Here is a 25,161-nt window from a genome sequence, read left to right as displayed (position 1 = left end):
ATTTGGAAAAGGCAAAACACGTTTTAAAGATGGTGCAGGAGAAAAGATAAGAGAGGCCAAAATAAACAAGCCCAATGCAGATGCTAATGATATAGTATCATTGCGCGAGTAGATTAGTGTCCATGTTATGTGCCTGGATGCGCGAGTGGGGTGCAGTGAAGAAAGAAGGTTCCGTGGCATAAAAAGAGAGAAAGAGGGAGAGCAAGAGAGAGAGAGAAGAAGGAGGGGATGCAGAGAGGCAGTGGGGAGAGATGACTAGAGCTGTGCAGAAAGACACAGAGACAGGAACTAATATCAAAACAACCCACAGCAGCACAGACTCCAGGACTGAATTGCAGGTGCAGCTCTGGTTTCACCATCACATGGAGGCAACACTGGAAAATGATTCTGAATGATTAAAGAAAAAAAGAAACCAATCTCAGCCAATCACAACATCTGGGACAGAGGCAGAAGCAAGGGGGAGGAAACAAAAGGCAAGGTGGGGAAAGGAGTGACCAGAGGTGGAAAAGAGAAGCAGAGGACCCAAGCAGGTAGGAGACAGAGAGATAATTGTGTGTAATGACCATTATATAGCTGTAGTCTGCAGGTCTGCAGTAGGAGACGTTAGTTTATCTCTAACTTTAATTTTCAATAAGAAGCTAGACAGCTGCATTATAGTTTAGATTAGCAGCATGAAGCACATTAAATATTCAGTGGCAATTCTGCACCGAGGTGGTGAAAACAAGGCTATGGACATTATTGAGATGTCCATTTCACCTTTGCACATGGTTGCATTGTGAATGGCTCGAAATACAACTGAGCATGACAAATTTAGACTATCGGGCGGAAATTCAGCGTGAAATACGACTGAGATGTGACAGTGACATTTATCTGCATGGTGGTGAGGGAGGGTGGTGGGGGTGGTGTGTGTGTGTGTGTGTGTGTGTGTGTGTGTGTGTGTGGAGGGGTCTGCTAGACAACAGGGGATTCTTTACGAGTTTAAAATGGGGTTACTCATCACAGAGGTGCGATGAATAAACAATGAGGTAACAAGCACGCCAACAGGACTTTAAATCATGTGCGCACACAAGAAAAACACTCAAAAAGAAGCATTTTAATATGCAGGTGCACTTTGTGTATGTGGGTTTGCTTGTGGGGTTGTGTACATGGAACAGAGAGGCGGAAATCAATACACTCTCCAGTGTGCGGCTGATTGCTGAAAGATCGCCCCGTTGTGGCTGCATGTCAACACATTTCCCCAGAGGTTAATGATCCCCCTCATTTAGGTGCCACCAGCATTTGGCGACACACCGTCAGCTCCACAGAAATCACACAAGGATTTGGGATTCAGGTGTTGATGCCCACGGGTTCTTACTCCCCCCCCCCCCACCCCTGTGCATAGCTGCTGTCGCCTGGCCGCTGAACAACAATGCCTGTCCAGCTGGTGGCGCTAATGATCCTGCTCCTGAGCTGCACGCCGGGGTGAGAGCTTGATGTGACACTGATGTGATTATTGTTGAGGTTTAAAATGTCTCTTAGTGCATTCCCTGTGCTAGTGGTCCACTTGCTCTCTTATCTCACCACCACCAGTGGCTGCATGTATCCGAGCCACCACTGGGGAGACTGGAACGACTCCCAGCTGCTACCAACAATCCAAAAGCTGATGAAGGGATACAACCGCTACCTCAGACCCAATTTCAATGGTAAGATTGTAAATCATTCAGTTGGAGCAAAATAATTCGCTCGGCTGCTTTCGGCTAAATGCTTGTTTATCTTTTAATGAAATAAACAATTTATTGCTCGTCTCCACCTGTGATAGAGGGTCCTGTCGAGATTGGAATGAGCCTTGACATTGCCAGCATTGATGCCATCTCCGAAATCAATATGGTATACATCTCTTCCTTGCCTTCCAGACTCTGGGATTAAAGAAAGAAAACCAGTAAGGCAGAACGGTGTATGAATAAATATTCTCGCTATCAATATTCCAGGACTACACGGCCACCATCTTCCTCCGTCAGAGGTGGCGGGACTCCAGGTTGGTGTTCCCTGGTAACGAGAGCATCAGCGTGGACGGACGCCTTGTGTCGCTTCTCTGGATCCCTGACACCTTCATTCCAGACTCCAAACGTTCCTTCTTGCATGACGTCACTGTGGAAAATCGTCTAATACGCATCTTCAGCAACGGCACCGTTCTCTATGCCCTCCGGTACTTAGTCATGAAGCAACCTCGGGGTCGGCAAGCAGGAGGAAAAAATAGCTCAGCTCCACCTCAGATGAGGATTTTTTATAGTAATTTTTTTAATTGGTTTCACCCATAGTTATAGTTGCTCTCTCCTTGTGTCATATCAACAGAATTAAATTTATTTATATGAACAATTTATTACTTCCGGTAGCTTCTTAAACACAAATTGTCACTTTCAAGAAATTGTTGTTCTTGTAACTCTTTCTCAAGGGCAACAACTTTGTAAATTGCAATTTTATGTTCTATTGCAATTTTACCACAGCATTACAGCAACGATTGCCTGCAACATGGACCTGACCAAGTACCCCATGGACAGACAAGTTTGCACGCTGCAGCTGGAGAGCTGTGAGTATCACCCGTCATTTGTGTCGATGAACATTAACAGCCACCATTTCCATCGCCCTCATCATCATTCCCATCACCCGTGTTGTGAGTATCTGACGGGAGGGACAACGATATCCCCACATAATGAGCAGACCTCCAGTATTAATCAAATCCTTTCCTTACGTGTGTGTTCAGGGGGCTACAACCTGCAGGATGTGGTGTTCTACTGGACCAGAGGGAATGATTCAGTAAAAGGGCTGGACACGCTGAGGCTGGCTCAGTACAGTGTGGAGAGCTACCACACCACTGTGTCAGAGGCTGTGTATGAGACAGGTAGAGTCCCTGAATTCCCCACATGTAGAATGACTGCAGATAGGAAGGCATCTCTATGTTTCACTTTAGGAAAATACCCCAAGTTGGTGCTGCACTTTGCCCTGCGTAGAAATGTGCTCTTCTTTATCCTGGAGACGTATGTCCCCTCTACTCTGCTGGTTGTTCTCTCCTGGGTCTCCTTCTGGATCAGCCAGTCGTCCGTTCCAGCCAGGACCTGTATCGGTCAGTCTCCATATGATGATTTGATTGCATCTATTTGAACTGTCATCATTTCATCCAGGCTTCCTCTTATATGGATGTGTAAATAGTATTTTTAGTTGGTATCAAACATTATGGTCTCATATGATGAGTCCGGGAATGTGATGCCTCAGCTTGGCTCCGTCTCCTCTTCCTGAAAATCCATTTCTGTAATGGTGTCCTCCTTGAAAAGTAAAGTTGGACCCTGGGACCAAGGTCAAGGTCCTTTCTTCTCTTTACTCTTTAGGATTTTAGACAGTTCACTGGTCATCTCACCCAGGACAGTTCATGCATGAACCAAAATCTGCTCTGGCTTGGGGCTGAATTGGCTATGTTGTGGGAAAACTAACAAGGAGCCCCCTTAGGCTCCTACACAAATACAGTATTTCCCTGTACTATGTGCTAAATCTGCTTTGGGATTTTTTTGAACTTCACACAGGCGGCTTTATTCAAGAATGTTAAACTTGTTCAACCATATCTAAGACTGGCAACCTCAACTAAAGTGACTATAAAATATATGGAGCATTCACTCGTAAAAGAAATAACGACATGGCTGCCAGACTGTAATTTGTCTGGGTCAGTTCCTCTTTCAAAAACCTGTGAAATCTCATACTTTATCTGCATTTAACTAATGGGTTGAAAAGAGAGGTTTTGCTTTCCATACTTGCTTGAACAAAGAGAATTCGGTTCATTAAAAGGCAGATTAACACCCGGGGGATTGAGCTTCTCATAAGATGAATTAAACTTTTTGATACCCGTTTTTTTCACTGAAAATTCAAACACATTAAGTTCGGACTTAATGTGCTGCTTTATAATTACATTCCCGTATAGCAGTTTGCAAAGAAGCACATATAATCAGCATAATTACCAGTCCAGTGATGAGCTCAGAACATATTTGAACACATGCATATTCAATTGCTAAATATGGACAACTGCATTGGAGGCCATGACGGCAAACGTGCACGGGGATATTGAAACGATGACGCCGTGACATATTTTGCAGGAGTGACAACAGTCCTGACAATGACCACTCTAATGATGGGAGCCCGCACCTCCCTCCCTAATGCCAACTGCTTCATCAAAGCCATCGACGTCTACCTGGGAATCTGCTTCACCTTCATCTTCGGCGCCCTGCTGGAGTATGCCTGTGCCCACTTCTACACCATGCAGCACCAGACCGTGGAAGATTTACACAGGGTGAGGAGGCTGATTACACTTCACACACGACAACATTTACAGTAAATGGCCTGGGCAATGAAAATGGCTGCAATCTGTGTATTGACCAGGATCTTCAGCGGGAGTTCAATGAATCGAACGGAAATGGCTCGCTCCCCATCGTCAGCACCGCTCAAACAAAGCAGTCCAGTAAAATCGGATCTACTGCAGAGGAGCCAGAGGAGCAGACAGCTAACAGCGACACAAGGAACAGTGCTGAGCCCAAAGAGGATACGTCAAAACAGGGCTGCGGCCTATCTTCTGTGGCGAATGCGTCACGTAGGGCCGCTTCGGTTTTCACCGTCGAAAATCCACACAACATCGATTGTCACGCCCGCACGTTATTCCCTATGGCATTCCTCTTCGTCAATATCCTCTACTGGCTTTATTATCTCTTTCTCTGAGCATTTTCTCTAAAGCTGGTGCTTTGTTGTTTTCACCATCCTGACGCGTCTCTACCTCCATGTTTGAGGCCAGTACCAGTTGCTACTGCCATACTCGATCCCGTTAGCGAACTGAAACACACTCATGAGAGGTTTTTATGCACACGAAGGAATCAAAAGCAGCTGAGCATGATTTTGGTCAGGTATGAATAGAGTGCTGCAACGTAAAAGTGCAAAACTGCAATTGAATGAGCTTATTACAACCCTATAGACAAATAGTTATTTAGCAAAAGCCTATATCTGGTCTTCACAAAGTGCACTGCCTTCTGTGACTACATCTTGGCTTTGATACATCTTCCAGTGCATTATAATGCGAAAGCAGAAAAATAATTAATGATTAGTCATGAATTTATTTTGATTTAATATTGATATTGTACAAAATCAGTGTTTGTGAACAAAACACATTTATTATTCCCATATCAAGGAGGGAACAGTAAAGTGCAACAGTCGGCATTCTGATAACATGCAGATGAACACTGTCGAGAACCCACAGGTCTGTTCTTTGTTAATGATTGTTTGTTTCATTGCAGTTTGGAAAAAAAAAAACAACCAAAAAACGATCATTCAGTTCTCTGGGGTGTCAAGTTATATCTCAATGATTAAAACATCTCTGTGTGATGCTGAGAAATGAACCTGTGAACTTTTAAAGTCAAATAAAAGGAGAAAACATACATTACAGTAGTCCTAATGGCACGTTTACAAACATTTCTTTCTAAAACACGTTTATGTGCTGCTCTTCCAGTCCAGCACTGCAGACTCTGTGATTTTCATTACACTCTTCTCACTCTTTTCTGTCATACACACTCTGCTCTCTTAATTTTCTCTCTCCCACGTTAGGGTCTCCAAGCGCAGTAAAAAATAGATGGAGAGAGGCGGTGATCAATCACTGGATTCCTCCTTTCATGGAGACAGATGAGTAAATATTCAGTGAACTGTACTCCCATCTAGTGGTTATATTTGTTCACTACAGCTGAGGTCCGAATAGAAAAGACAGACTGTGCTTTGGAATGTATGGTTGGAGGGTCATCTTTTGAACACCACAACAGAAGGATCCAGACATCCTCTTATTCTTTCTCCAGCTTCTTCCACAATAAAATCACTTAGTTCCTTTCTTCGATTCCCATTCCTAAAGGAAGAGATTCAAATTTAAATCATTTGAAGGTAATACAAGTGCTTTAAAAAGATGCAGAAATGGAAGTGAACACATTTAGATTTGCTAATGTGCTGTAATAAAGAGATGATGTACAAATATGCACACTTTAACAATTAAAATGAAATTAACTTTACGTTAAGGCTCACTGCAGTGAAATTCACAATAACAAGGGCATTGAGAAAAACAATGATCAAAACATGGAAAACTGTTTCAGACATTAAATTGAGCGTTCTGCATCCTAGAGGTTCTGTAGATCAGTGCAGATGAGCAACCCAGTTACCAAGAAAATGAGATAAAGTGAAGCGTTGTCACTTAATGCTGCACAACAGTTTCTCAGTGGTGTCATGGCATCACATGGCCTTTCTAAAAGTGTGAAGATGACGACATACATCACACATGAAGCCCAACAGGGAAAACTACTGACAGAGAGGGACGTATGAGACAGGGAGTCCGAGTAGGGACAGCACCTTAGCCTTTTGCATGACCGTTCCTGTCGAAGCATAAACAGATGGGGGTCGTCGCCGCAGCTCTGTGGCACAGTTCACCGGTAAAGTCTCACTGTAGATATTCTGTGTCGTTTTCCTGGAGCCCTAAACGAGAAGACGCCGTTAAGAGTATGTTAAAATGGCTCCAGGCAAAATGAAAGTGTGTCTTTTGTAGCAACTGTCACCTTAAGTGGTGGTTTAGCCTCAACAGGCGCCCCCAGGACTCCACCAGCCAGACTCTTTTTCAGGTTTTCTTGGACCTGAGTCAGCTGCAGCTCCAGGTCAACTCTGTCTGCCTCCTTTACCTGGCAGGCTTCTTCCAGCTCGGACACACGTTTGGTCAGAGAAGACTTCCTGCTTCCTGCAACAGAGACACATAAGTATTAGTATACTTTCTCAAAAGTATACTAATACTTGTAAGTAGAAAACTGGATAGTTGTTCATGTCATTCATTTTATTGCTTTTATCTCTATATTGAAACTGGAGCTTTAATGCTAATTTTGAATGGTTAATTTCTTTAGTGCCAGAAGCCTGTTTTTGGAAACTACAGAAAATTAATTTTCGCATATTATTTTTAATGAAAAAAATACCAACCCTTTTCCCACATGGGAACGCATTTGTAACTCGAACCCTCAATAATGGGGGACAACATGCAGTTTAGAGCAAATACAAGAACAGGCACTTGTTTTAAATAGTTCTTAATAAACATAACTATGAAAAAGTAAACCATATAAACTGGCTAAATATTGGACAGGACATTAGCTCTCATTTAGTGTTTTCTTTCTTACCAGAGGCTGTCTTTATCTCTTCTTTCAGTTCTCGTTTCTCCTGTCGGAGGGTCAGTAATGCATTTCGTATCTCCTCTTTCTTTTTTTCCAGCTCCTCTTTTTCTTTCAAGTAGCGCTTGGCGTCCTCTTCGGCTCGTGTTTTCCCATATCTTCCATACTGGTTGGCATCTGGGGGGAGGATTAGAGGAGAGCAAAGGTGAAGTGTCAAACGTGCAGGGGTTATGGGAAGAAGACGTTAAAACTTTGTAGAGATAGTCTGGATCTTTGCGCTGTTTGTATGAGAAGAGCAATGCAATGTCAAGAAAGATGCGATCTCTACACAAATGCACCACAGGCAAACCTGAAAGGATTATTATTGTGTAGATATGAGTAATGTGCATGCAAAACAAGCACCGACTACATCCGCACCACAGAGTGAGAGGTCAGGAAGGACAGAGGCGAAACTAATGTGAATGTCCAATAAATTTAAGGTTGGATACCAGAAATCTGAGCCCTGCAGGGTGCTGGCCCTTTGGTGTGTCAGAATGTTGCAGACAGAGTCTTTGAACTAGCAATAAGTCAGTGACCATGCTACTATTACTATCCTATACTCAGGTGTGAGTCTAACAGCCAAATGATAGTTTCCTTGAAATAATGGAAAAGGAAGCGTAATCTGAATATTTCATTATTTCTTAATGCATAACAGTATTGACTCTAAAGACTCTCAAGAAAGACAAAAACCAGCAAAAGATGCAAAAGAAAAGGCAGAAAATGTAAAGGTGCTTACTTGAGCCTGTTCGTTTTAGGGATACGAGAGGCTTGGTTCTGTCCGAATCGGTGCTGGAGAAACTGGATCTTCTCTTCCCCTGATTCCCAGGCTGCTGCCTGCAGTTCTCCCCTGACTATGAGGAGGAAAGAGGAGAGAATGAACAGGGCAGATGTCAGAGGATGCATTAAGAGGGATTAGGACAGACTGAAAGGGCAAAATGTATGTATTAGTGTAACCAAAATACAGCTCTTCTGATTTATTGGCTTGACTGGGGTGTGTGTGTGTGTGTGTGTGTGTGTGTGTGTGGTGTGTGTGTGTGTGTGTGTGTGTGTGTGTGTGTGTTGAGGCCGAAGGTGGTGAATGCATGCACTGACATGTGTTTAAGTATGTCTCAGTAGGGTGACTAAAGGGGTTTATAGGCTGTAAAAAGGCCACAAAATTTTGCCTCCCTGTCACATTTGATAGTCTCTTTTGGACTGTTATTCTGAGCCTGTCAGGGCCACACACTTCTGTCTGGTGTGCACAATATTAATAGGCATATAACAGAGCTGCGTCTGTCACGGTGACTGATATGGGATGTCATGTTCAGACAGCTGCAATCACAAAGACATGCAGCCTCCAGTCTTTTCATATCAACGTAAGGCGCTGAGTCTAAGATTCGTCCGAGCTGGAATTGAACCATTCGGTTTGGGGTGCACACTGCACACCTGCATGTCCTCATTAGAAACCTCATCGTACGTCCTGGGGTCAGTGGAAGCACTACTGGAGGATGTGGCCCACCTACAATCCGAGAAGAAGGGAAAGGAGGCGTCATTGCTTTGGTCAGTGGCCTTGATGTGACCTCAGGCTCCCAACGGTGTCACTCACAGGAAGGAATGCCGCACAGCGTCACGGATGTTTGCTATGGTTTCCACGTCCACACAGTCGTAATGCAATGATTCAGGGTCCGCTGCAGAACCCGTTTCTGCCAAGAGGACACCGAGCCACCTGCCGAGATCCTCTGAGCTGCTCGCCTGAATGGAAGAAATCCCAACTTTGTTTATAGAAATACCTTTTGCTGGTGTAACACACTCAACAACTCCTACGCTGACAGTGATAAAACGTCGGCTGTCTGAAGGTTTCTGAAGGCAGTTATCAGAGATAATCCCAGTTTTACCTCCAGAGCAGCCATCTCTGTGTTGTTCCGTAGGATTCTGAAGGCGAAAGGATGTTTGGGTCCCAGACCTGGAACCACTTCACAACCGTGCAGGGGAAGTGAGGGCATGGAGGTCCGAGCGTCTCCTTTATCGTGGTAGAAATGCAGAGCGCCTTGACACAAGCAGCACCACTGCTCCCGCCACATTTGATTCACCAGCACAGACAGGTAGCCTGCAACAATGGCACCGTCATTTCCTTTCATGCTCGTTCACACTTTGTCTTCTCTTAGGTTCTGTGAAACGTTTCGTAGTTTCTCTATGAGGATTCACTTCCTGGGAAATGTGTGGGTTGAATGGTTAATGTGAAAAATGAATACAGAACATTCCACAACCATCCTTGTGGTTCATGGCATTGTCACACACAATTCGCAGCCTGACTGACAGCTGAGCCTGTCAACATGGACTTCTAGTGGTTAAGGTGTTATTAATTTTTGAAAACAGGCATTCGTAACACCGTATCATGAGAAGTGACGGTAACGTTCAGGGCTGACCTTGGCGAGGGTTGCTGTATGATACCCGTGGATCTCCTGACCGCGGGGACTTCTTCTTGGAGAAACTAATGATCCGTGTAATTTTTCGACCGGCTGCAAAAGCCCCCCGTTTGACCTTGCCTGCGTCAGAATATGAGAAGAAAAACATTAACAGTAGCTTTTTGTTACCGTCCAACCATCGCAAGTGGTTTAGTGAACTTTTGTGTTGAAAAGCTGTGGTTCGCTGTGATTGTTTTTTTTCTTTTGTTGATTTAATTTGCTGAGTTTACACCCACACAGGGGTTTCCTTGGTTGAATCCAAGCATGCTAATTGCTACCCTGTGCAGCACGGAGGAGGTCAAATGCTTCATCAACATTTGGACAGATAAGTAAAACTACCCAACTGTTTAGAAATCCCAATTTATTGACTGCATATGAAAGAGAAGGTCTTAGCTAGTCTGAAAATGCTGAATTTCCTTCAGTTGCTGAACTAAGAGCAGACCTCTTAGTGACATGACAGCAGCTGAATGGATATTTCAGTGCTTAAAGGGAGCCAAGCCTCCTCGATAGCTCACCATTCTCTCGGCCGTTCTCTCCCGTCGACACGCCCACGCTGTCTGAATCTGACGTGTTCCTCTCTGCCGATAACCTCTGGGGAAGAGTCACACAAACACAGGCTTTCAACAGCATACTGAGCCTGACTGAAGTAAACTAATGAAGCCCTCGATCACTGTACTTGAGATAATTCTCTAACAAGCTCCCACATGTGGTCGCTTCTCTCTTCTTCACCTGCTGTCTCCCATGATCTCAACACGGAATAACACAGTACTGCTGTTATCGTCCCTCTAATTCCACGTTGCCTCCTTTCTCCTCCTACGGGTTTGTTTATGACGGGGAAGTTTATATCATGACAGAAGGGTATGCATGAAGCCGACAGTGCCAGTTCCAACCCTGGCTTGCTGGCACCACTATAATTTCTACCGTCACACCACATTTATACTTTGCTTTGTTCTGTCAGCCAAATACAGGTACCACCGTCAGCCTCACCCGACCAAACAATTGTTTAAAGGAATTGGTGACAACTCAATTGCTGCTTTCTCGCAGCTTTTCCTCACCTCAACTGGGAATATCAATTATGTCTTGAGGATTACAAATGACAGGAAGCAAATTGGACATGGTATAAACCTACCTTGTCCAGTTCAGTTTTTCTTGGAATAATGGGGGATGCGGATTCCTCGGCTCCAGCATTCTTACCGCTCACCTCTCTGACAACCTGTGTGGACATTTTAAAGTAATTTTTGAGCTGCCAACTTGTTTTTCTTTTTGTTCTTCCCCATGCCTGCATTTCCTGTGTAGCTTACTCGGAGCCATCTGTGGGCCTGCTCTTTGCTCTGCACAGCCAGCACCAGTGCATCTCCATTGGGTAACGTAAACCGGAGCTCGTGGTGCTTCCGCTTGCTGTCCTTGGGAGCGTAGACCACGGTGCACTGGGGCAGCAGCAGGTCCACGTATGGGCAGGTGTCCTTAGAACTCTTATAGCACTGCAGGAAGGAAGATTATTAGCATCCAAATTAAAAGATAAGAATGTCAAAGGCTGTTTGTGGAGCTGCTCCTGACTGCATGCTTGCCTGTAGTCTGTTCTCGCGTATGACAGTAAACTGTTTAGCCCATTGACCAAAACGTTTCTTGCGCAGCAGAAATGCGCAGATTCGGCAGTCTCTGGCGGGGGGCAGTGAGCTCTCATTGGAGGGCCACTGATGGGTGAGCTGGACGCCGTGGCTCCTCTCTTCATCGTCTTCCTCATAGGACTCATAGGAGCTGCTCAGAGCATCCGAGTCATTGTCTGAAATAAGCACCATAAACAGCACCGTGCATTTTAATTGGTGCACATTAATAATACTTATGACCTTCGGTGTCTCAGGAGTTAGTTCCACTTACATGAATTTTTGCGGTGGGAGCTGATGCAGGTGCTGGGGTAGTGGGTTTCAGTATCTTCATAACCGTCCTCTATTGAGTTAGGAGGACTTGGCCTGACTGAAAGGGGAACACATTTAGAAATGTAATCCCAAATGATCCTTTTGTGCTGGTGATTCATTTGTGTTCTGGGCCATGGAACATGATTATGCTAATGTTCTCCTTGCCATGGACTGAGCCTTGAAAGCTAATTTCATTTCACCTAAATATCTTATGAGGCCTGGAACATCCCAGTAACATATTAAACAAAGATGAATTCCTCATTTGTTTCAGTCATCAGAATGTGTTTTTTTTTCCTTCAAACAATGAAATGGCCCAAACTAACACAGCGTAGCAACACAGGAAGCTGCTGACCTCTGGTGATGATGTATTCTGGCAAAGTTCCAGGGCTCAGTGGCACCGCCTCCTCATAGTATTCCTCAGGAGGAGGTGTTGTGGGCAGAGGGGGAGGCGAGTCGCCACAGTGTGGGGCTGTGGAGTTGCCGCAGTTCTGCTGAGGGAGACATACAAAACATAAAGCTCAAGTTTCCTGCACAGTCTGTTTTCTCTTCCCCGCCACCCCCTCACATCCAAAGAACGACATCAAAGAGATGCAGAGGGTATTCTTAGGAGAGATATAGCCAAATGAGACACACGGGTCTTGGGTGGGTCCTTGACATCATAACACATTTAATAGCCTGCAGAGCGATGCACATGTGTGCTTGGAAAACCCCCACAACATGGAATGCAGCCTTTTTCCTCCTCAAGTAATTCACTGTTAAAGGCATAAATATCAAGATCATGCATCATATTTAACTTAAAAGCACACTATGTGTCTCAACTTGCCTGGTTTAAAGTGTCATCTTGGGTGCTCTTGTCTTCTTTTAGAGCATCTGTGATATCCTTTAGGCCTCCAAGTTCGCAGTCTGGAAAGACAACTGTCTTCATACTCATACATTATTAGTATAAATGCACATCATGTATGCAGATAAACTCACCAAATTTCTCGAAGAGGGACTCTACAAAGCTGGTACCATTTCTGTACACAGAAGAGTTCATGTAGATGTAATCTGTCCCTGAAAAATACAGAAAATTGAAAACACTGAAATAAAATAGCATTGCCATTCACCAAGCCCGGGTGGTCATAGTTCCCCCACCCAATTTTATTGCTATATCAGTGTGATTGAAAACATTCTGTCTATCATCCCCACCGGATGGCTCTATCTGCTGCAGGAGGTTCCACACAGAGGTCTTTTTCTCTCGTACGGAAGAGCTGAGGGTCTCCTGGTCCAGCATCTTCAGCAGTATGCTGACTTCACTCACCAATAGCTCCATTGCTACATAGGTAATAGAGGGGAGAGGTCAAAGGTCAGGGGAGTATGGGTTCAGCATCAGCACAAGAGGGCAAATGTCATCCCTACAAGTCTAAACAAACCCTAAGGTGAAGGTCCAAGAAGGGCTTTATGCTTGACTCAGACTTTGTCATGCTGACATTTTCTGTCATTTTGCATCACAGTTGGTCAATAACGATCTTCCGCCTTCTTATCCCTCCTCCTCTCTCCGTTACTGACCAGACTAAACATGAACAAAAGCCCGGAGAGACAGGAAACAGGGTAATTGTTCATTAACTCAGAGCTAAGTGTGGAGTTGAGTCTACAGAAATCACAACAATGCAGGACCTTCACACTATCAGGTTTCACAGTAACAAATAGTGCAATAATTGGTGTATATGTAGCTGCCATATACACATGGAGTAATAGCAGCCCCTTTAGGAGTATGCTAATTTGGTGCCAACAAATACTCTGAGGAATAATGGATTTCAAGTTTGGTTAATTTGCTGATGGATTTAAAAGTAAAATAAAATTAGCAGTTTGGTGTGCGATATAAAGGATTCTGTTAAGTAACAATTCCAATCTTGATCCTTAACCATCCAGTAATGGAAACGAATATCCGTCCTGTAAAGAGGCTGCTCTGAAATGTTGCTATTGGGCTCAAACCCAACCTTCAATCAACGGTCCATCTCAATGTTGAAAAGATAAACTAACAAAGGCAGCAAAGATGTTGGCAGACATTTGAGATTGTACAAAAAAATAACTCAAAAGCCACTTTACAGGGCCCAGAGCAAACCAACTGGACCACAGAGCAGCCACCTGATCTTTATCTAACACTTCTGAAAGCCAGTTCAGCCGAAGGGATTCCATGTCTCACCTCACTTGCTGATCCCAGAGATGGGACTGGTCCACTCCCTGTTTTCCAAAGAGAATTTAAATAAACCCTCTTAGTCCCTTCAGTGCTGAAAATCCCTGGAACCAGTCTGCAACCTGCTGCTGCGAACACTCTGTTCTTGTGTTTTGTGAGTTCTGTTCTTCTGTTGTAACATAAATATATTTTTCTGACTTTCTAATACCAAACTCATCCATGGAAGCTGACTATTTGCGCACAACACACACACACACACACACACAAACACATTCACACAAAATCTTTCTCACTCACTCCCTTATTTCCATCATCCAGCCACATTAAATCTGCTGAAGCATGCACCCAACTGGGGTCAGCTATGGGCCACCGCACCAGAAAAGTCTTTGTTTTGGTGGTCTTATGGCAATCTGTTCCACTGAACTCACATTCACACGTGCACAACTGACGACAAACACAAAAGTTCTTTGGATGATGTGTGTTTAGTGGGCCGTATCAAAGGTGAACTTTGGACTACTTACACCTACAAAAGGTGTCTGTGTGGTGTGTGTCCCAGGTTGAAAAGTGCACACGGGTTTTAGTTGAAAACTGAAATCGCAGATGTATCATTCAGACACAGTGAACGTCTACATAATTGTTGCTGACAAGCCGAAAGTCTTGCTCAGCTGGAAGATGTAGCGTGTGTTTTTCAATGATGTATCTGCGTTACGTTTCAAAAAAATACTCCCACTCCCTAAAGACAGACATATTTTCCTGAGGTGGGTCTTCCTATGGGGCCCTGCCAAGGCTACAGAAACGAGTATCAAGACTAGGTGTGTGTTCTCCTGTGTCTGTTTAAACACTGTCATCATTACTAGTGTGGTTTCCGTCTATTGTAATTAAAGCACGCTCACGCTCGAGAACAAGGCCCGAGGAATGATTTCATGCTGTGACCTGGAATGTCTCCTCATTAAGATTTTATTCTTTCTGGGGGCATTAAGGACATAGAAGAGGAAACTCATAAGAGGCTTTGCCCTGTGAGTTCAGATTCTTCCTCCAGAGACTCCAGCTGTTTGGATTTTGGCTCATGCACATGACCGGGCATCCCCTACCCATCATGATATGCTGCCGGCAGAGAGGTGTTTACATCAGATTTAACAAAAGAATTAATGAGGAAAGCGTGAAGTAGGTCACAACACTTGTGAAACTATTTTCCTTGGACCACAGCTGAGTGTCAAACCTGATGACTACAGGGCTAGCCTGTCTGTGCCAAAAAAACGAACAAGAGGAATTACTTTGTACAGTATCTGGCATGCAACACACATAAGACCACCCTTTTATTCCCCAGTGATTCTGTTATTATGAACAATACTCCTACACACACATGGATCCAGAAGAGCAAATGATCCCTGACATCACTGTTGTAGCTTTAATCAGTGTGAAAGTGTGATGTCTTTGGCTGCTGTGACTGAAAACTCTACTCCAAATAAGATCATGACGTGACTTCACAGGCTGGATATGGTTGGATGCATCTCCATACTGATAGTTTCACATTTTTTGGGTTGTTAAAGTGTAGCCAGGCTCTTGAAATGCATGCCAGCACAGGAATGCTGTAAGCTATTGGAGGATTTAATCGCACTGAAACATTTACGTCTTCACACCAGCACGACAATTGCCATTTAGCGGTGAACACATTCCTCACGTTGTTAATAGTGCAGGATGCCGTGGAGTGTGTTTGTGTGGATGTGAGGCGAAGCCAGGGGTCATTTGTTTAACAGTGCAGACTCAGATCTTTTGGAAAAGCTGGGGGAGGTGGTAAATAATGTCAGTGGGAAAAGCACCTGTGCTAACATGTCCAACAAACCCTGAGATGAAGAAACAGAAGTTTTCTATCTAGTGCACCTTTTTTTTGTGGTTTACCGGTAATTGAAGGTAAAGTCAGTTTTACAGGTGAAGAAGTTAAAAAGATTTGTAAAAAGTCGAATGCTACCTCTGTGAAATGGTGAAACATTCTCTCATAGAGTGTGCAATACATAACTATTTCGCAATAGATACAGAAAATAATTAAAATATCAAAACATGATTGTGTTTAATAATGAAATAAACACCACCGATGACTTCCTATATTTACTAATCTTTCCATCTAAGTGAACACTTACCCTCAGCAGTAGTTGATGAGAGTCCCACCATTTCCAGGCTTAAAAAAGGAAATAAACCACATTTCTTTGCACAGAATCTGTAGTGCTGCAGGTATCCCAGTCAAGGCTTTCTCGTGTGCACCAGCTAGTGAGGTGAGCTCAAATCTTCCTTCAGCTTCCTACAGAATTCACACTTCTTTTCCTCTCCCCTCCTCCTTCTAGTGTGTTATCTCTCTATACCTCTGTCCCTCCGTCTGCCTCTCCTCCCTTTTCATCTAGGGGGGGGTAAGGAATCAGTGTTCCTCTGTGTATGTGTGTGTGTGTGTATTGGATCCCCCCTCTGCTGTAATCCCAGGGATTGTATAGCACCTGGGAAAGGCTTGCTGTGTAAACACACACATGCCGGCTAATAGTTCTTTATCCCTTTACATTCCTTTCCTCAGTGTGTTATTAATGTTTAACTAGGGGCTCATAAAAGCACATTAAAACAGCTTTGATACATCAACAAGTTCAACTGCATCCTGTATGGGAAGTTTACATTGTCTACGTTGTCTTAATCTTCAAGCCACTTTAATTGAAGATGACAATAATGAAGAAGTCTATTTTAATGCGTTTGTTAATTGGAACAGAGTCTAAATGAACAGTAATAGTTCCTTCCATTAGGTTGCACGTGCACACACACACACACACACACACACACACACACACACACACACACACACACACACACATCAAATTTTATCGAAAATGTTTTAAACCAGATCAAATGACAATTCAGCCCTGTGTGACGGTGAGACCACAACATTTTTTCCTTATTTTCTGTCTTAATATGAAGACTGATCAACGTCGTGCAACATGGTAAATTTGTGCCAAATCTGTGCTTTGGAATGATGATTGTAATGAACCCACAAACTCTGGCCGGTGAAAACAACCTCCTCCATCTTTTGTGGAGGAGATACTGATAAGCCTGAATGAATGTCGGTGAGGACACAGGCAAGTTGAGACTGTTTGGAGTTACACGTGGATGACTTGTTGCCTCTAGGCGGTCTTCTGTGCCCCAACACGAAGCAACATGCTGCTCTCCCCCCTTGCGGGCCCAAGAATACACAAAAACCCACATCTACAGACAAAACACATGCACACATCCACTTAGAAAAAGAGTTTTATCAGGCGACCGAAAGGGAAGCTGATGTAGATACTGTATAAACAACATGGACGTACAAGATGAAGTGATCCTGGTGTGTGTTTCATGAACAATGTACACTAGTTAAATGCAAAAACAAATGGAAGAATCAAATATGTGTATTGTCTCTCTAAAGGTGAGTAGCATCCATTATTGTAATGATGGTGGACCTAAATGCCTAAAAAGCTTCTGATCAGTCTGTTAAATCTCTCTTATTGTAATGCGATGCTGTAATTTGCCGTGGTAACGAGGACTACAGCAATAAAGGTAATTACAGTTTATCCCATTTTAGTGCTTCCCACCCGTTTCCTGTCAGTGTTCTGTGATGACGCAGACAGATGCTAGCACTTTTTAGGTAATATCCTGACAGATCTCTTCTCAATGCCACAAAATCCGACCCTCGCCCTTTCCTGCAAAGCTGTGAACTCACACAGGACTGTGGAGGACAGGGGTGGGGGTGGGATGGAGGGGTATGGGGGGGCATCCTGGCTTTTCTCCAGAAACTGCTAACTCTGAGGACTCTAGATAATGAATATATACAAATAACAATACACACAATGATTAATTTCATTGTTAATTGTAAAATATTATTGCAATCATATGGAATTGTGCATGTTTCTGCCAGTGATATTCTTGAATTATGGGTGCCATTTCCTATTCTGGAACATTTTTCAACACTTACAACTGCACAGTGTGAGTTATGGCTATTTCTTACAACTCAGCAAAAGGTGGATTATGTGTTTTCCAGACTAACGGCAACAACGGCGTCCAACCGGCTACACTCCTAACCCCAAAGTCATGACTCCTGCTTACTGCGCTGCAGTGAGAACCTCAAAAACGACTGTACCATCTGTGACTCCCCAAGAGATCAGTGCCTTGAGAAAAGAGGGCTTTTCTTGGAAGTTTCCCATCTTTATTGTCTTTGGACAGGCTGGATGTGTAGCCATTCTCCAACCTGATCTGACATAAAAGGCCGCTGCAGGCTCTGAGGCGTCCAGAAATGCAGTGTGGAAGTCTATCTTGGTCACATCAGAAGGTGCAGAAGAAAAACACAATCCAGTATTTTTTAGAAGGAAAAGAAACACAAGCTTTTATAGATAAAGCACCATCAGGAGTAGGGTTTGAATGGTATATTTATGCCATGTAAAGGCGATCTAAAGATCACAAACACTGGAAGCTGCCCATGTGCAATGGATGAGTCACAATAAATAAAAATCGATGACACATCTGTCTCTCTGCAGCTCACTGGGGCGAACAGATGTGAGCAAAGGTGAGGTAAATCCCCTGGCCAGATGAAGAACAGTGCAAACATTGTCTTGTCTTAGCAGCATTCTGCCCCATCATGATACAGTTTAATCCTCTCCTGCATTACTCCTGACATTCCAGGAATTTTCCAGCAACATAACAGGTCATTCAGAAACCGCAGTCCAGGTAAGCAATGGCATCTTAATAAAAGTCGATCACTGACTTAAACGTCATTCAACCTAAAATGTACCCTCATAACTACATTTATGAGGCATGAATCTCTCAGCAAAATACTTTTCACATCTCTCCTTTCTCTTTCCAGATGCAGCAAGCAGACATTTTTAATTATACATGCCGCTGCCAAGACCAAGATGGATAACACATCTCCACCTTGTTGCACAGTGCAGAAAGGAAGCCAAAATATAACTGATAAGAGCTTTGCACATATCCCATCGTGACATCATTTCTGAGTCTGCAAGTTAACAGTACATCACATTCACATACCAAAGAAACCAGATCCTTTTTATTTAGTTGCGTTATTTAAGTAATTTAATCAGGGAAAAAATTTGAACCCCATTTTTTTTCAAAAGGTATCAAGATTATCCAAATATTTTTCATGTTTTTGTCCCGAATTGCACATTCAGGTGCGATCGCTTTTGAATGCATGTAAAATGGTCCTTAAAGGAAGTAAAGATACACTAATATAAGCGAAATGCCTTCATGGTTCTTAATCTTGTTGCAGATGTTGTTAAATAACAATTGCTTCCAGTCCAGCATTAGTTTATAGGCTGGCTCAGTGGGGATACCCAGTGTGTCCCCAACCAAGGGGGACTTCCTTCTTCTACAAATGACATCACATATCACCTCCGGCCTTCTGTTTCCTCTTCCCGCCAGCTCTGATTCAATTCTACTGTCTCTTGTGACCCCTTTCTCAATGCCCAGTCTAGATCCCTCCCTTGATAGAGGTGAATGTACATGCTTCCATGACGGTATATTTCAACCACCTGACAACATAATGGAGCTTGAATGATGCAAACCTTTATTTAACTGCAGAGGTTGGTTCCCTTGTGTCGAGGGGGATTCATTTCTCATGGCTTTGACATGCTTATTTGTGATGGGGGAGGGGGGGGGGGGGGGGGGGGCTCCCATTCACACTATAAATAAAGCATGCTGAGTTGAGCAGCAGGTGATGGAAGCATGTGGAAAAACTTTGGAGGAGTTGTAAATACAAATTAGGAGATGAGGGGAAATAAACATGTTACCCCCCACAGCTTTAATTATATGAGAGAAGATGTCAAAGGAGACCATAAAAACGACACACAACCCAAACTATGATAATCACAAGCATACTCCAGTGAAGAGAGTGAGAGAACTAAAATAAATAAATAAAATGCCTAAAATGATGTATGATCTAGGTGCTGGCTTATTTGAAAACATGACTGCTGTTGAAAATGACAACAGTTGCTAATCAATTGTAAATATTTCTCTGAATTCCCATTAATGTTAATTTTAATGTTAATATATTAATATTGCATTTGTTTTTCATTTTTTCATTTCCATTTTGCCTATTTATTATCTAATTCCCATGAGGGAGATGGTTTCATTTAGTTACCCCCCCCCCCCCCCATCACATTAATTCTACAGATCACTTTCATTCACACATGCCGTTCATATTTTAGTCACTTTAAACTGTTATAGAAGGCTCAAGTTTCCAGAGAAGAGTGAGAGTGCCTGATGCTTGTCTGCAGTTGTGCGTGTCTGAGTAAAGATGTCGTGTTTTGGGTTGTGATGTGGGACAAACTATCGTGAAACTGCACTTTACAGAAGAAAAGGTGGATTTGCTACCTTGTACCTTTATTACAGTCCAATGAAATAGATCCAACGTATGCTCTTCAGAGCTGCTGGGGTGAGGATGGCTGGGTGTGGGGGGTTAATGTTGAAGGACGTTTGGCGTTGGTGAAAACAGAGGAAGAACTCTATCGCCCAAGCCTGGTGTGTGATCTGTAAGGGCGTATGCTGTGCTGCACAATGTGACGCAGTGGCCCTGACCCTAATTAAACCCTTTTTTTGTTTCCCCTTGTTTCTGTCATATTTCTAACAGTAAAGGTGCAACTGCTTCATTGTAGGATCCTAAGCGTGGTTTATTTGAGCCAAACGTTTTTTAGATAATTGCAAACTCGATTGCAGCAAATTTAACCTTTCAACACTGAGTCATGTTTAATAACTGTTTTAAACCATTATTCAAAGGAGTTAATGTTTAATTTAAACAGATTTAATCCAATAAAGCAAATGTGTGACTTCTGACTTCTAATCTAAATAATAAGTAATTGCTGCTCTGGGAGAGGCATGACTACACCCTTTACAGGTCCACAGGTCCATCACAGGACACACACCATTCACTAACACACACCTACACACACCTTGGGGCAGTTTAGAGGGAAAAAGGAACACCTGGAGAAACCTGAAATTCAACACGTTCTCCAAGGCTGAAATCTTCTTGTGCTACAGTGAGGCGACTGTCTGGTGTCACATTATTTATGAGTTCAGTGGCCCCATTATTGTTTATTCTCCGGCAATACACGGATCACGCCCATATTAAACCCATCACTGTCAACCTATCAATAAACCTGAAGAAATGTGCAGGAGGTGTGGACATAAATCACATTATTCACAGATGGAATTCATAAGTGGTGTGAAGTACAGATGGATGCAGAGAGGGAACGGCGTGTCAAGAGCACAAATAAACACACCCGCTGCTCCAACTGCAGGGTTTGGAGAGAAAACCTTATACTTCATCCTGCTTCTGTGTCTTGCATGCCTGCTCATGCAGCAAATATTCGATTAATAGCGCAATGCAAGACACTAAACTCCTTCCCTGGAGGACCTTTAGGGTTAGGGTTAAAACAAAATAGCATTTATATTAATTTCCCGAGTCTTTATTACTATTATATGATGAATAACAATGACGGATTGAGGAACATATCTGCACAGGAGTCAGTGTGAGTTCTTCCTGCAGCTCTAACCAAATCTAAAGTCTAACCTTATCTAATCTCTGCCTAATCCAAGCTTGAATCCTGTCCCACTCCCATCGTTATGAGGGGTCTAACTGATATAATGCCCCCACCCCTTCACCCTAACATCACCACTCTCTACTCTCTACCTTCCAAAAACTTTGTCACTATTTAAAGTACAATGATATGCAGAAAGTTTTAACTTGGGCTCAGATTGGACATTGTCATTCATCAAGATCTAGTCATCCATTAAGCTGTTTATCTCTTATAGGATTGCAGAGGCTATCATGGGATAGGTTAGCCTCTCCAGTGACACAGAGCAGACCGAAGCAGGTTCAGAAAATAGACAGAAGCTTTCTGATAACGGAGGAGCTGCAGGCTGGCAACGTTTTCATTCCTTCAATATGGCGTCAGGTCAAACGTCGAGGGTGAAAGATCTGAGCGCCTTGTAGGAGGTATCTGTCTGCTAAACTTTTTCCCTCCCTCTCCCTCATTTTTCATCGGCTGCTGCCTGATTTATTCAGGCCTGAGATGGCACAGAGGGCTTGAGTCAGCCTGCTGCTAGACAAAGCCCTCACAGTGCAGCCAGTGTTACTCAGATCACATATCTGCCCTGACTCCTATGAGATCACCACAATGCTATGTCTCCCCAACAGAAAAGTATTCACACACTGAGAAAGATGCTGTTCTGTGAGTGGAAGTGCTGCTTTACTGATGTTGCCCAGATAAGGGTGATACACACACACCATGCTCACACATTTGCAGACATGCACAAAAGGGGCTGATTTGTCTCCATTGGGATTCTTTTTTCCACATTAATGGGATTTTGAGGGCTGGCTTCATTTTTTCGACGGGAAAACTAGGGCACACTTGACAATTAGGACAGCGTGGCAATTTAACATTCACAATGTGTAGTTTAAATTTGCTATTAAAATTTGTTTAAGTTTCAGTAAAAAAAGGTAAAAATAAAGTATCGGTTTATCACAATTCACAACTACTGACCTCCTCTGCAGATGCACTCAGCACATTTTCCTTTTGATATAAAATAATCTCACATGTTTGACAGCTATCCAGGAATATTGTGTGCATAACAGAGCTGCACCATCTGTATACACTACTGATTGAAAGCAAACCTGCACTTTCAAAGGCAGAAAATGCTCCCACCTGAGTAATGTTTCAGAGCGTAAAAGACACACAACCAAACCTTTTACGTGCCGTTCCATTAAGACTTTCTTTGTGCCAAACACCTGAAATGTCCCCGTTAGCCAATATTCAGCCCTACATGGCTGCAACAGATGAGGTTTCGCTTCATTCTGTCGTCCTCCGGCTGCAATGTTGGGGAGCACGTTTCCATGGAAACCCTTTATAAACAGCTGTTCAGAGAGTGACCGCTGCCCTGCACACAATGAACACGTGCACTCCCACACACGCACATAAAGACCCCGCACATCATCGCCACATCTTCATCACAAGGAATCAACAGCCATCAACTTACAACCGTTAAAGAGGGGAATTCCACCTCGTGCAAGCCTGCTCCGCGTCCACCCATGATCTACAGCCCCTGCATGATGGGGCGTACAGGCTGCACGTATAAGACACTCAATGCAACATACATCTGCTTGGACTCCACCTCAGTCAGAACCAGGTCATAAAGTATTCCTTAGTCCCAAAAGAGGGGAATAAATAAACTTTTGTGGCCGTGTGACGCCTACAAATTCTGTTTTGCATAAATAAAAGTCGTACAATATGGATAATGTGATTGTGGAATGTGGGCGCATTCGGTTAACCACAGACTGACGACAGAAAAATGCATTTTAATTGTGCTCTTTTGTCCTGTTGAAACATCCATGAACTCAATATGAATATGAAATGAATACAATTTAAATCTTTCGTTACTCATTTCCATACGATAAAAATGGCCTCGGGGATGACACGCTCATGCCAAGACAAGGATTCCTTATTTGCAACTCAGTGGAATCTGCCTGTGTGCAACACTCGGACCAATTATCAGCAGACATGTGCTCACATGAGCAGCTTGTTAGATTAATGCAGAGGGACTCTGCATCATATGGCTCTTCAGTCCAACAAGTTCTTCCATATGTGCCAAAAAAACCCCAACATCTTGACAAAAGTGATGATTCATCGTCTGTTTAAGCTACATCACAGACAATCCCTGCGCTGAAATGCATCTCTGTGGAGAGAACCTCTCCCTTTTTTATTCTGACGCCCACCTGACGCTCCGCTGCTCATGCTGAAAACACAACCTTCATTACTCCACTGCTCCAGTTGGATGAGATCATGCATATTAAGCAGCTGCACCAGTCAAGCTCATACCTGTCCTCCAGCAACATTAACATGCCTGGGGGGGGAAAAGTGTCTGGAGTCCACCTCTGTCATATTTTGCAATGTCTTGTTTAGATTTTGAAACTTTGTGATTACCTGTTTGTGCTAAGCTGATCTCCAACACGACACAGTGAAAAGCAAAGAGGATAATGTGTCAGTAGACATGACAATGACTTTCCAAACAGTAGGGGGCTCCTCAGGGACCACTCTTGGTCACACTGTGTTTTTCCTGTGACGTTTACAGCAACACAAAGCGATGACAGGAGGCCTGATGAGCAACAATTGTGTGCTTTTGTATGTTTGAAGTAAGAGTGACAGGTGAGGATTTATCTTCAGGTGAAAAAGCCCCCTTCTTTATGTACAGTATTTCGTCTACACACCGAACAAGGCATGTACACAGCTGGTTGCTGTCAACGTCAGACTCACTCTCACGTGTGTACCTGCAACAAATTTGCGGACGTGCCCGGGTTTCTGTGGCTCAGGAAGCAGAATCATGAAGAGTAACCTCAACAACATATTTCAGATGAGCTGGGTCACACCTTTTACTGTTAGTGTTGTTGCTCAAGCCAAATCCCACAAGGGAGAGATATGTTTTGTTTTCTATTACAAAGTGGGAAAATGTGCAGTGCAGGAGAGCTAACTGGACCCCTCCCAGTATAAACATATGGAATAGAAACTTTTTTTTTTAGATTTCAAAATATTTCAGCATAAACACTCACTACAGAGCTGGGGCAGGTCCAGTATGACTGTTGGAATATGTCATCCTGCACATCCAGGCAGCTTCACCCTGAGACTGACTTCCCACAACAACCAAACTTTTGACCAATCAGCTGGAGAGAGACCACATCAGCGTCTGACATCTATCCAACACTTTTAATCTCTGCTCTGAAACAGCACATCAGTTCCAGTGGGGGCTCTGCAGTTGCAAGATAAATAAAAACACAAAATAAGCTTGAATACCAAACTTATCCATGGAAGCTGACTCGTTATGCACAACACACACACACACACACACACACACACACACACACACACACACACACACACACACACACACACACTAAAAACAGGGAAGCTTCAGGTGTAGGAAGATGGAAACACATAGTGGGTGTGTGAGAGGGTCTCATATAAGACATCATGCCCATCACAACTTTAACTCTATAGCCATGCACAGCAGCAGTCACTGGCATTCATTTCTGGTAAAAAACTTACATTTGGTGCCTCTCGTGTCCATCCCGCTGCTGATGGTGTCAACTGACTCGCTGAGCTCTATCAGCGGCCCATGAATGAGTGAAGGCGAAGAGAGTCACAGTGCTGACAGATAAGAGTTGCTACATTACACATCCGCTGGACAGGAACATGAGACGGCTCTTCTCTGCTGGGTCCTAAAGCCAGCTGCAGCCAGCATCCACACTCCTGCAGGAGGACTCAGTGGTGTTCAATTTGTAAAGCTCCAGTGGACGGATTGGCTCAGGTTTCTTCTTCTCTACTGGTGTT

At 43.5% G+C, this 25,161-nt stretch overlaps 2 protein-coding genes across 7 annotated transcripts; one reads left to right on the top strand and one right to left on the bottom strand.

Moving 5' to 3' along the window:
• The first annotated feature begins 237 nt into the window (after positions 1-237).
• gabrp (gamma-aminobutyric acid type A receptor subunit pi) lies at positions 238-5,444 on the top strand. Of its 3 annotated transcripts, none has more exons than XM_057043417.1 (10): positions 238-530; positions 1,382-1,461; positions 1,570-1,682; positions 1,799-1,866; positions 1,968-2,185; positions 2,484-2,650; positions 2,741-2,878; positions 2,948-3,100; positions 4,119-4,312; positions 4,402-5,444. In XM_057043417.1, exons 2-10 carry the CDS (start codon positions 1,409-1,411, stop codon positions 4,732-4,734), a joined length of 1,437 nt encoding a protein of 478 aa, XP_056899397.1. In that variant the 5' UTR covers positions 238-530; positions 1,382-1,408; the 3' UTR covers positions 4,735-5,444. The 3 variants fall into 3 exon arrangements, with proteins under 3 accessions (XP_056899397.1, XP_056899398.1, XP_056899399.1); XM_057043418.1 differs by having other exon boundaries at positions 1,266-1,461; XM_057043419.1 differs by having other exon boundaries at positions 240-530; positions 2,484-2,566.
• Positions 5,104-25,028, bottom strand: afap1l1a (actin filament associated protein 1-like 1a). 4 transcript variants are annotated; one of them, XM_057043416.1, is made up of 20 exons: positions 24,877-25,013; positions 24,384-24,580; positions 12,778-12,903; positions 12,565-12,642; positions 12,413-12,492; positions 11,942-12,080; positions 11,552-11,647; positions 11,242-11,456; positions 10,975-11,154; positions 10,803-10,886; positions 10,189-10,264; positions 9,635-9,754; positions 9,104-9,315; positions 8,815-8,960; positions 8,655-8,727; positions 7,966-8,080; positions 7,200-7,367; positions 6,597-6,772; positions 6,394-6,516; positions 5,104-5,899 (listed from the first exon to the last, which is right to left on the bottom strand). In XM_057043416.1, the coding sequence occupies exons 3-20, from the start codon at positions 12,899-12,901 to the stop codon at positions 5,870-5,872; spliced, it is 2,235 nt and encodes a 744-aa protein (XP_056899396.1). In that variant the 5' UTR covers positions 12,902-12,903; positions 24,384-24,580; positions 24,877-25,013; the 3' UTR covers positions 5,104-5,869. The 4 variants fall into 4 exon arrangements, with proteins under 4 accessions (XP_056899396.1, XP_056899395.1, XP_056899394.1 ...); XM_057043415.1 differs by lacking the exon at positions 24,384-24,580 and having other exon boundaries at positions 24,877-25,028; XM_057043414.1 differs by lacking the exons at positions 24,384-24,580; positions 24,877-25,013 and adding an exon at positions 15,904-16,172 and having other exon boundaries at positions 11,942-12,077.
• Positions 25,029-25,161: the final 133 nt, after the last annotated feature.

This window comes from Takifugu flavidus, chromosome 9 (assembly GCF_003711565.1).
Source record: "Takifugu flavidus isolate HTHZ2018 chromosome 9, ASM371156v2, whole genome shotgun sequence".
Lineage (NCBI taxonomy): Eukaryota > Metazoa > Chordata > Actinopteri > Tetraodontiformes > Tetraodontidae > Takifugu > Takifugu flavidus.
Note: the sequence above shows the minus strand (reverse complement) of the source record. Positions and strands in the feature narration are given on the sequence as shown.